Source organism: Corvus cornix, chromosome 15, assembly GCF_000738735.6.
Source record: "Corvus cornix cornix isolate S_Up_H32 chromosome 15, ASM73873v5, whole genome shotgun sequence".
Classification (NCBI taxonomy): Eukaryota; Metazoa; Chordata; class Aves; order Passeriformes; family Corvidae; genus Corvus; species Corvus cornix.
In genome coordinates this window covers 12,362,683-12,374,906 of record NC_046345.1, presented here as the reverse complement: position 1 = coordinate 12,374,906, position 12,224 = coordinate 12,362,683, and the positions used below count along the sequence as shown (strand labels likewise).

Sequence of the window (12,224 nt, the reverse complement as noted above, 5' to 3'; positions counted from 1 at the left end):
AATCACAGTTGCTTCTACTCCCGCCTCTTCAGTCTTGCCCTTTCTATTGGCTACACGGCGCGGCGGGGGCGGGCGCACCGCGCGGCGGGGCCAATAGCGTGGCGGGGGGCGGAGCCGGGCCGCCATGGCGCCGCCGCCGCGCTGACCGCGCCGCGCCGCCATGGCCGGGGCCATCGCGTCCCGCATGAGCTTCAGCTCCCTCAAGCGCAAGCAGCCCAAGACCTTCACCGTGCGCATCGCCACCATGGACGCCGAGATGGAGTTCAGCTGCGAGGTGACGGCCCGCGCGGGCGCGGGGCACGGGGGTCCCGCTGAGGGGGGACGGGCCCCCCCAAACACCCCCACACCCCCTGAGGCGGCCCGGGCCCCCCCTCCCCGTCCCTCCTGACCCTCCGCCGGTTCCCGGGGCCTGCCCTGGGCCAGCAGCGGCCCAGCCTTGTTTTGGTTATAAGTCAGCGTTATCCTGATGTGATCCGGCGTGATTTTGGTTATAATTGGACATTATTCTGGTTGTAATTCGTCTTTACTTCGGTTGTAATTCACCTTTTCTTTGGTTATAATTCGGCTTTATTTTGGTCATAACTTGGCTTTATTGTGGTTGTAATTCAGTGTTATTGTGGGTGTAATTCAGTTGTATCCTGGTTATAGTTTGGCTTTATTTTGGTTATAATTCATCCTTATTATGTGTGTAATTCAGCATTGTTTTGGTCATAAGTAGTTTTGGTTTTTTTTCTGGGTCTAATTTGGCTTTATCCTGAGTGTAATTTGGCATTCTGGTTGTAATTCAGTTTATATTTTGGTTATAATTCAGCTTTATTCTGGCAATAATTCATCTTTACTCCAGGTGTTATTTGGCTTCATTCTGGTTATAATTTGGCTGCATTCTGCGTATAATTTGGCATTATTCTGGTTAGAATTCAGCCTGTACTTTGACTATAATCCAGAGTTACTCTGGCTATAATTCATCTTGATCCTGGTTATAATTCAGCTTTATTCTCATTACAATCCAGCTTCATTTGGGCTCTAATCCAGTGCTGTCCTGCCATCCCAGCCCAAGCCACCACTACACAGTGGCTGTCACAGGGCTCGAGGAATCTCAGTGTCAAGGCTTGAATCCACAGGAATCCAACTCCCAAGTGCTGTGCAAACACCCGAGGACAGAATTTTGGCATTTTCCTGACTTCTTAGCTCACCATGATGCTGAGGGATGCTCCAGGGGGTTGGGTCTGGCTTTTCTCTGCTAATTTCCCTTTTTTGGGCCCTTGGAACTTGTAAAACATTCTCCCAGGGTGTTGCTGCCAAACCCCGGGATCTGCTCTGCTTTTCCTGCTTTTTCAGCTGATCCAGAGGGATTGGCCACACAGGCATTGAAACCATCTCTCCCCACTTCAACCTCTTCATTTAATAGTTTATATTTCATTAGCCTGACCCAAACCCTGACGGAATCCCAGCACCCATCAGCCAAGGGGTGTTTGTCATCACCAATTCCCTTGCTCTGGAAATCTCTTGTCAGCCCTGAAGAACTTCCTGCTTTTCCTAGGGATTCAGGATTTGCTCTAGACAGCCATGTAAGCTTCCCACTTCCAGCAGAGCACAAGTGTCCTGGCTCTGTTTTTCCTGCTTTCCCGAGGCTGCAGCAATAACTGGGGCTGGAAAGTAAATAATTACTCATTTCAGTGGTGTGGCCGCGTGTCATTTCCCCTTGGGATCAGGGGCTTTGTGCAGTGGGGAGGCAGCGCTCCCGTGGGATTTGGCTGTGGGACTTGAGCATCATCAATTGAGTTTTCTGGGGGAGGTTCCTGCCAAAAGAACTTGTTGCTGCAGATAGACTTCTGCAGCTGCAGGGAGCTCAGGAGCTGCTGCGAGTGTGGCCCTGCCGAGGGCTCCTGGGCCGTGATGGGGCTGGTGCTGGAGGGATGCAGAGGGAATTCAGGCCTCATCCTTCAGCACGGAGTGTTGGAGCAGGAGGGAGGGAAGTGGTCGGATGCAGGTGGGTGATGTTTCACACCTTGCAGGTGAGGAGTGAGTTTTCATAGAATCATGGAATGGGTCAGGTGGGAAGGGACCTTAAAGCTCATCTTGTTCTGCCCCCTGCCATGGCAGGGACACCTCCCACTGTCCCAGCTTGCTCCAAGCCCCATCCAGCCTGGCCTTGGACACTGCCAGGGATCCAGGGGCAGCCACAGCTTCTCTGGGAATTCCATCCCAGCCCCTCCCCACCCTCCCAGGTGTATTCCTTCCCAATATCCCACCTATCCGTGCCCTCTGGCACTGGGAAGCCATTCCCTGTGTCCTGTCCCTCCAGGTCCTTGTCCCCAGTCCCTCTCCAGCTCTGCTGGAGCCCCTTTAGGCCCTGGAAGGGGCTCTGAGCTCTCCCTGGAGCCTTCTCCTCTCCAGGTGAGCACCCCCAGCTCTCGCAGCCTGGCTCAAGAGCAGAGGGAGCCCTTGGAGCAGCTCCTTGGCCTCCTGGGCTTGCTCCAAGCCCAGGGCAGCCCAGCTTGAGGTGTGAGTTTTATCCAGGCTCTATCTGAGCAGTCCAGCTCCCTGGCTGGGTCTCTGTCCCTGTTTTTATGTTGTCCTTGGGAGGCTCCTTGTTTTGCGGACTCTGCAGAAACATCCACTGGGTGGATCAGATGGATCAGACACACCTCGAGTCTCTGGGATTGGGAAGGTGGCCCAGGGAAGGGTTTGGCTTGCTCCACACCCACAGTGAGACGTGGAGCGTGGGGTGGAGTTTGCACACTCCTGAAAGTCAGTGGGGTAGGAGAGTTGATTTTTGGGAAAGACTGTGCTCCTCCCTGGAGGAATCAGGCCCCTATCCCAAGCTGTGCCGGGAGAAGAGTGAGCAGCACTGTTGAGCCAAGTATCTGTGTGCCTTGAGGTGTCTTTGAGCAGGATGGAGAGCTGCTGACCCCAGCAGGAGGTTGGGAGAGGGAAATCTGCCTCACAAACACTTGAGAGGATCAGTGGAAGGACGTGCAGTGGGAATCCTGCAGTTTGGGGGCTCTTGAGATGTGTTTTTGTGGCCTGTGAGTGGCACCTGCTGCTGACAGGGACAGAGAGCTGCTGATCTGTTGGATGTCTGGAGTTGATCTTCCATGATCCCTGGGGATTCCTTCCAGCTCAGGACATTCCATGATTCTGTGACCCAGCTGACTCACCTTCTTTCTCAGTGTTAATTTTTCAGTCTGCTCCCTAGAAATCCCCAGCCATGCATTTTAAGGGATTAAACTTGCTTTGCATCTGTTTATTCTGCAGTTGATGGCTCTAAATTGAGCCTAAATCTAAAATAATTCCTAGAAATGAAATCTTAGTCTTTCTAACACGGTGATGGAGATTAATAATCACGGTCGGGGTTTCACTTTAAAGACTTAAAATTTGTTTGGGGAAATCTTGGAGGCACGAAGTGAGTGTCTTCCTTTTGTTACTTCCATCACAGAGGTTTGAGCTGTACCTAATTAATTGATAACATCTGGAGGAAGGGTAGACATTTGCATAGCTCTTCAATCCCTGTGCTAAAGCAACCCCAGCTGCCTCACCTTCCTGAGAACCTCAGCCATATGGAAGCCTCTTTCCTGGGAGGGTGGGCAGGCCCTGGCACAGGGTGCCCAGAGCAGCTGTGACTGTCCCTGGATCCCTGGCAGTGTCCAAGGCCAGGCTGAACATTGGGGCTTGGAGCAGCCTGGGAGAGTGGGAGGTGTCCCTGCCCATGGCAGGGGTGGAACAAGATGGACTTTAAGGTTCCTTCCCACCCAAACCATTCCCTGATCCATTCAATAATGAAAACCCCAGGGTATTTTTGAGTCCGCATCCAAAGCACTGTTTATCCCGTCCCTCGAGTGGGATGGCAAAGGTGTGGTGCAGCTGGTGTCAGGTTGGTCTCACCCTGTCCCATGTGCAGTTTTTCCCCTCTAAGGACCAAGTTCCCTGGCTGATGGGAGAACCCACCCATCTTTCCTTTGGCCTCGTGGGTGTCTTTGCCAATTTCTTCCTCTTGCAGTGCTCAGTCCCATTATCGTCTCTCCGCCTCAGAGCCACGGCCTGTTTTCCAAAGGGTGTGTTTTTTCTTTATCCTTTTCTGTTGTGTTTGTGATCTTGGGCTTGAATCCTGCAGGGATGGTCACTCCATCAAGGTGCAGCTCGCTGCCCAGCTGCTTCCCAACCTTAATCCTTTGGCGTCTTAAAAATGAGTTGGGAAAGCTTTACAGCCAGCCTGGAGAAACAGCTTAAGTGTTCAAGCAGTGAGAAGAGGCAGGTTTGTGCCGATGTATTTGCTGGTCTAAACATGCATTCCATTATTGCTTCAGTGCTTAAGCTGTTCCTCTCTGTCCAGAGGATAATCCTGGTTGGAAGGGATCTTTATTTTAGCCCAGTGCCCCACTCGGTGCAGAGCCAGTTGGATGAGGTTGGATGTAAAGCCCTTGTAAGTAGAAGAGTCCTGATTTTGGGCACGTGTGGCCGAGTGCTGTCCGTTTGTCACCAGACACAGGGAGTTGAGTAGCTGAGCTGCAAAGCTCATCCTCTGGAACAGGAACAACTGAGGATTTGGTGGTGGAAATCTGGGTGGAAATGAGTTTTTGAGGAAGAGCTGGTGCAGTAAATCCGAGCTGGGTTTTGAGCTCTGTCCAGTCACTGCACCAAAATAAAAAAGCAGGAGGAGGAAATCAGGGAGCAGAGTGCCCTCAGCTTCTTTCTGCATTGCAGGATACTTGGAAGGGCGTTTATAAAAGTCCATACATTCCCAGTTTCAGGCAGCAGCTCGTGGTGCTGGTAGGGGCAGTGACCTCTTGATGCTGCAAAGCTTCTGCGAGCGGGCACAGACTTAACAGGAAGAGACCAGTCTGTGTGCAGGAGCAGCTGTTTTAAAAAGCTGAGAGAAATAATCCCCCTCAGCTACAACATGATCCTCAATAAATTGTTGGGATACCAGCTGTCCAGTCAGTGTTTGGTTCCTCCATGTGCCTGTGTGTCCTGATCCTGTGCCAGCACTCAGGAGCACGTGCTGCTCTCTTTAAATCTGAGTCACAGCAGGTAAGGGCTGTTTCCTCACTCATGTCTTGGAGGGGTTTATGCCCCAAAACCTCAGAATTTCTAGTTCACACCAGTGATGTTTGGGAGTTAATGTTTTGGAGGTGCCTTGCTTGATGCAGTTCATTCCCTTAATCTGTGCTCGTAACTTATGGACATGGATCCTCTTTGGCTTTGCTGCCTCACCCTGCACCTGAAAAATTCTCTGCATCCTCTGTTCCCCTCACAGCCTCTTCTAAGCCAGTTGGAAACTTCTGTTACTTCTCTCCAAAGACTGTTCAAAACTGCTGTCAGTCCCCAGACTCTGTTAATTAATCCAGAGATGTGTTGATGCTGAGGGGAAGGAGGGAGGGCATTTGGGACAGTAAATCTTTCTCTTTTGGTGTGTAGACTCCACTTTTGATGCTCTTTAATACCTCTTTTTTTTTTTTTTTTTTCTTTGTACAGGCAGTGTCTTTCGAGTAGGTGGTTTTTGAAATTAAAGGTACTTGAACAGGGAAGCAGCCCTGGGAATAATCTCCTTACTTGGAGCACTGGTAGGGAATCACACAGCCCTTGAAATGGGAAGAGAGGCATTTAACCTGGCTTCACTCCGAGGTGAACCGCTGGCTGCCCCTCTCCTGCCCGGGTGAGCTGTCTGTGTTTGGAGCTCAGCAGTGGGTAAGGGTTCATCAGAGCAGGTCAGGCTGGTGCTGAAACACCCTGTGTCCATCAGCAATCAGCTCCTGCATGGAGGAAGGGCTTGGGGCTGTCGCTTCCCTGCGCAGGGAAGGGCAGTGTTGGACTGCAGGTGTGTAAGTGCAGCACACAGACAGCTCTGGCTGATGTTACAGCTCTGTGCATCCTTCACAGAGCTCCCTGCAGGATCAAAATCCTCCTTTCATCCTCTTGGAGCTTCTTGCTCCGCACCGAGCTGTTGTGTGACCCCGTAACTCTTCACCTCTGTGGGCCCAACTTACAGGGCAAGGTGAGGCTTTGGAACATGGAACCATGGAATGGTTTGGATTGGAAGGGGCCTTAAAGCTCATCCAGTTCCATCTTCTGCCATAGGCAGGGACACCTTCAACTATCCCAGGTTGCTGCAAGCCCCATCCAGCCTGGTCTTGGACACTTCCAGGGATCCAGGGGCAGCCACAGCCTCAATCTGTGCTTACAGGGAACAATTCCTTCCCAATATCCTATCTATCCCTGCCCTCTGGCAGTGGGAAGCCATTCCCCCTTGTCCTGACCCTCCATCCCTTGTCCCACGTCCCTCTCCAGCTTAGGAAGGTGCTGGAAGGCACCTGAGGTCTCCATAAACTAGGTGAACCCCCTCAGCTCTCCCAGCCTGGCTCCAGAGCAGAGGGAGCCCTTGGAGCATCTCCGTGGCCTCCTCTGGACTGGCTCCAGCAGCTCCAGGTCCTTGCTGTGCTGGGCCCCTGGAGCTGGAGGCAGCTCTGCAGGTGGGGTCTCACCTGAGGGGGGCAGAGGGCACGTTGTCACCAGTTGTTGTCCCCTGCCTCTCCCTGGCTCTGTCTGGTCACAGCCGCCTGCTCTCCGTGTTCCCGCTCTGTCTCTGTCTCGGGCAGACACCACGGAACGTGCTTGGCTGCACCATCTGCATCCTCACGCCTGGGCGCGTTTTTGGCCTCCTCGGTGGTTAACAGAAATAGGTTTTAATTAAAAGCTCATTATCGAGTTGTCGTGTAGCATTAGTAAATAAAAATAACTTTTACAGCCCTGCCTTGTGACTCAGTAAGTGGCAATTGAAAATATTTGACATCACTTTATTTTAAAAAAAATGGACGAATGTTACATTTTTGATTCCCTGTTTGCTCCAAATGGGCTTTAAATCTAAATAAATGGTTGTCTGTGGCACTCTGGTTATCATTCAGGTCCAGAAGGAGAAATAAGTGTGGTCTGCAGTCTCAAAATCATCTCCATTTCAGTTGTAGACTGTTGTGGGCATCTCCTATGGGACGGGGTTTTGGAATAGCTACAGCCTGTATCCATTTCCTCATTCCTGGGTGGTTGGTGGAGGGATGCTCTGCTCAGGCCCAGCTCTCTCCCTTCTGCCATCGCCACCCCTGTTTCAGTGAAGAGGTGTCATGTTCTCTTGTTAAAATTTGATTCTAAACAGGAATAACTTCACTCTGTGGAAGCTGAGCACTTTTTCCTGGGGCTTAGTCCCCTTTTCCCAGCAATCCTTTGGCTGTCGTGTCACAGCAGGGGCTCTTGCCTCTCTTCTCATCCCTAGCACAGAGCTAACACCTAATAAAATGATCTGCAAAGCATAAAGCCATTTTCTGTGTTATTTGCAGGTAAATTGGTGCAGTGAAATCCTCTGTAAATGTGAGTCATTTCTGCAAGGTCGAGCATTAACCTCGTCCCGTGGGTGAGGTGTGCAGGGACCGCTGCCATGGGCTTCCCTGGGAAGCAGCTAAGCTTTGGTGTCCTCTGCTCACTTGTTTGTGCCCTTATTGCCCAGCCTGATCCCAGGAAGAGCTGAAGCTCTAGGGGTTTGTGTTTGTGATGAGGAGAAGGTGAGATCTTCATCTGCTCCCCCTGTGCAGAGCCAGGTTCTGTCCCCTGGAGTTTGGGCAGCTCCCTGTTGTCCCGGGAGAGCCTCTTGTGTGAGGAACCTAAATATGAAATTAAACCCATCCCTCTTGCTTCCCCTTCACCACATTTGACACTGTTGGAAGGAAAGCGTCAGCCTGACAATGTTTTGGGAATCTCTTTTCTGTGTAGACCCCTTGCTCAACCCTCTCCATGCAGGATGGTTGCACCCCCTTGTCCCTTGCTGCCCATTTTATAGAATCATGGAATATCCTGAGTTGGAAGGGACCTGCAAGGATCATCGAGTCCCACTCCTGGCCCTGCCCAGACACCCTAAAAACCCCAGCCTGGGCATCCCTGGCAGCGCTGTCCAAACGCTCCTGGAGCTCTGGCAGCCTCGGGGCCGTGCCCATTCCCTGGGGAGCCTGGGCAGTGCCCAGCACCCTCTGGGGGAAGAACCTTTCCCTGCACTCAAACCTAAACCTCTTGACAGCTCCATTCCCTAGCTTGCCCTCCCTCCTTGTCACCCCCTGATGAGGGGACCAGACAACCCTTCTGCTCATTTTTGGAGCTACTTTATCGACTTGGGAGCTGAGGAGCAGTTGTGAAACTTGACAGAGAGGTTATGCTCCGAAATAAATCGCGCAGTTGGCTGCAAGTTGGAAATGACTCCCAGTGCGGGTTAATAAATAATGCAAACCCTGTTAATAGATGCCAAATGCGCCGTCTCTGCCGGAGAAAAAGATGATGCCAATAATCTGGACTGGAAATACTCTGTTCTAGCCATTGGCTGCAGAGTTTTAAGTGTTTAGTGCTGTTAATATAAAATGCTTTGCTGATAGATTGTAACAGCTCTGTGCTTAGTAAAGAACACAAACAGCTCGGTGGAATAACAGCCTGTTCATAAAGCACCTCATTCCCGTGTCTCTTTGGCGACTCCTGAATCCCTGCAGCCACCCGTGCTGTGATCCTGCTAATGGGAAAGGAGCTGCAAATGTCAGAGGTGATGCCTGCAGCACAGGGAGGATGCTGGAGTGACGCATCCTGCTCTGTCCTGACGGTCACATTGAGGTTATCGTGATGTAGCTTTTTGCTGGGAGATAGAGCTTTGTTACAGCATCGTGCCAGCCACCCCAGCATACGGCTGAGAAGGTTTTTTTCTGCTCTGAGCTTTTTAGTTTTGCTTGCAGGAGCTCAGAATGGCTTGTAAAATCATCTTTGTGCTTCAGGTGTCACTTGAGTGCCATGCAGGGAATAGCATGACAGGCACAGGATGGATGGGAATGGCCAGCCTGTCCTGGCTGTCCACCAGGCTCCCTGGACAGCAGCTCACTCCATTCCCTCATGCCCTTGTGGGGCTTTTTTTTTAGTAGTTTACAACCACAAAATGTGGCAGTTAATGATACAAAGCCTGTAAAGTATGGGTGAGGAGGGCTGAGGTCCTGGATCTCTGTAAAGCAGTTGGAGTTCAGCTGTCAAAAGATGCCACTTGAATGCAGATTGTTATTGTAAGTACCGAGGTGTGGAGGGAAATCATGTCTGTTGGAATAAAGGTGGCTGCTGATCATCGATATATTTAATGAAGGTAATTCAGCGCAGTTGGGGAGGATCTGTGCTCTGTTACGGCTGGAGTCTTGAGCATTGTGCAGGAATGTTAAATGTCTATTCCTGCCACCACAGAAACGCATGGTGACAAAGCGCTGGTGTAAAATGCAGCAGCAGAAGCCTCACTTAAAATACAGCCCCTTAAAGGGGAACTTGTGAAAAAGGAGAGAGAGTTTTTAGTGCAGGTAGATAATGATAGGAGAAGGGGGAATGGTTTTAAACTAAAAGGGGAGAGATTTAGATTAGGTGTAAGGAAGAAATCCAGCTGTGAGACCCTGGCATGAGATCCCCAGAGAAGCTGTGGCTGCCCCTGGATCCCTGGAAGTGTCCAAGGTCAGGTTGGATGGGGCTTGGTGGAAGGCGTCCCTGCCAATGGCAGGGGTGGAACTGAATGATCTTTAAGGTCCCTTCCCACCCAAACCATTCCAAATTCCCATAACCAGGTTAAAAACGCAGGGGTGAAAAACACACAAAGCTCCTGCTTTGATCCTCACTGCCGCTCTTCCAAACAACTGGTGGTTTGTGTTTTGAGAGGAAACCTTTGGGTCCTGTCAGCTCTTGGGCATAGTTTGGGTACCTGAGGTGGTTTGGTGAGGGGTCACAGGCAGTGGAAATTCCTGATTAAACGCACTGATCCCATGGGATGTGGAGCGATGTCCCAGGAGCGGCACTGCGTGAGCAGCAGGCAGGAGCCTGTCCTGGGAAGGTTTGGTGCAGGCACTGTTGTGCTGAGACTGAAATACGGTCTTAGAGAAGGAAAAACAGCCCATAATGCTTTATACAAAGCAGTTTAGTGAAGAAATAGCCTTTTGCTGGCAGCCTGCTTTTATGTGCCTGCAAAAATGGTACCAAATAGCTCTTTTAATGGGCCTCACTCTGTTTTGTCTGAGCCCTCGAATTAACCTCCCACTTAAAATCATAGTCAGGAAAAGATCTTCTGCAGTCTGAGCCATCCTGTGCCGAGCTGGAGCCCATCCCGGGGGCTGGAGGGTAGTGAAATGTGTGAAATTAGGGGGGTTATAATTACAGCACTGCCAAACTTGCTCCTCCTGGCGTTTTGACCCCGAAGTGTTGACAGCGCCCGATCCGAATCGCGGCGAGCAGTCTGGAGGTGGTGTTTTTCGGGAGGGTGGCATCAGCTTTGTCCTATTCCGGGACTGTCAGCGTGTGTGTCTGTGCTCTCTGGGAAGGGGGAGAGCAGTGACAGAGTCATTACTGAAAGGCAGAGCTTGGCGATGAGCTGGGCCTGGCTGCGCCCACAAGGCGGCAGTGGGTGACAGCGGGAGCGGCCCCGGCATTAATATTGATGTGTCCAGGTGGCTCCGGGATTGAGTTGTAGTGACAAGAGAGTGCTCGAGATCTGTTTGCCCAAGGGCTTTGGAGTAATGGCCGTATGTCTCGGTCCGGCAATTGTTTTCAGCCTGCAGATGGAAGACCGAAGTGGCTTTGGCATATTAGATTCATGTGGTTTATGTCCCTCTTCACCTCTCTGCCTCCCAACACCTCCTGCTTTTATGAGCAAACTTCAGGAGCATCATGGATGCAGCTGCAGGATTGCTCGAAGGACACGGTCCTTGAGCAGGACCAATTTTCTCTGCTCCTGAGCTGCTTTTGTCACCAACATTTTCAGCAGAAAATGCAGTTTGACTCTATCAAAATGTGCTCCCAGAGAACCGCTGACTTCAGTGGTAATGCTGGGGATTTTTGAGCTCTCTTTCCCTTCTATCCGTGCAGGGTCAGAGGCTCTGGATGGACACGCTCCGTGCGTGGATTGTGGCACTGCTGACTTTGTAGCTGCTCTCTCTGAACCCCTGGTGTTGATGGTGGTGCTTGTGCAGAGCTTTCTGGGCCTTTAGGGAGACACGTTAAAGCCACCAAGGGGCAGCTCAAAGGGATTTTATTCTCTGCTGGCAACAGGCAGGAACCTAAACACATCAGGAACCTAAACGTGAGCTCAACAAGAGCCTAAATGAACCCTTAGGTTCCCAGGGCAAGAAACCAGAGCTTTGCAGTGTCATTTTTTGGAAAAGGGGGGAAATCACATCTCAGTTTCCTACTGAGGGAGGAGCTGGTGATCTGCAGATGAGATCAGATGGAAGGAGGTAACGTGTGCCTCCTTAGGATGTTTTTGTGTCTGTACCAGATGCCTGCGCAGGGGGGTTAAAGCTGACCTTGTGAGGTGAAAAGAGTGCCTTTGGTTGAACAGAGAGAAGTTCTGAAATCCATCTTTACAACTCTGCTTCCTGTTTGCTCTCTGGCAGGTGAAATGGAAAGGGAAGGACCTGTTTGATCTGGTGTGCAGGACACTGGGACTCCGGGAGACCTGGTTCTTCGGGCTCCAGTACACGATCAAGGACACGGTGGCTTGGCTCAAAATGGACAAGAAGGTTGGAACCAAAGTTCACAAAATCCCAGAATGGTTTGGGTTGGACGGGACCCTAAAGCTTGTCTCGTTCCAACCCCTTGCCATGGACAGGCATATTTCCCTTGAGAGGTTTTGTGGGATGACAAAGGAGAATGTCCTTTCTGAATCCCCGAGGTTGTGTGGTGGGTGAACTGGAACAGACGTACTTAAATCCCGTCCCCGTGGCATCTGGGGGTGTCAGACCAGGAAAAGCTGGCAGAGATGCCCCATCCCAGCATCTGTGCACACCGAATCCCCTGGAGACATTTTGGGAGACAGCCGTGCTGGGGTGCTGCGCTTGGGGGTGACTGCAAAGCAAATGAAACCTAAAACTCTCTTTTTTGTGCCCCTGAACACAAAACCATCAGCAGAAAAGTGGAGTTGCCTCTTGTTTGGTTGTTGAGAAATACAGAGAGCTTGAGAGGAGGAAAAACAGAGTAAAAAGGAGATGGGGATAAGGGAGGAAATACCTCCCAAATATGTGGGGGGTGGGTTTTGGAGGTGTCAGACGTGGCTCTGTTCGCATCCAAAGGATGTAACGCTACAACCAGATGGTCACGGACACTGAGGGAGGTCTCACCTCTCCTGCTGAGGTTTTAAACCACCATTTAACTGGGCAGTATAAGAGAAGGGTGGTGAGAAACACCAC

At 51.2% G+C, this 12,224-nt stretch overlaps 1 protein-coding gene across 5 annotated transcripts in view; it reads left to right on the top strand.

Annotated features, from left to right (window-relative positions):
• Nucleotides 1–136: 136 nt before the first annotated feature.
• The window catches only part of NF2 (neurofibromin 2), a 47,598-nt gene continuing 35,510 nt past the window's right edge, over nucleotides 137–12,224 (top strand). For 4 of the 5 annotated variants that reach the window (XM_039560989.1, XM_039560990.1, XM_039560991.1 and 1 more), the window contains exons 1-2: nucleotides 161–274; nucleotides 11,433–11,558. In XM_039560989.1, coding sequence (XP_039416923.1) covers nucleotides 161–274; nucleotides 11,433–11,558 — 240 coding nt within the window. Of the gene's footprint in view, nucleotides 275–11,432; nucleotides 11,559–12,224 lie in introns of all 5 variants that reach the window. The other variant, XM_039560988.1, reaches the window with a different exon arrangement.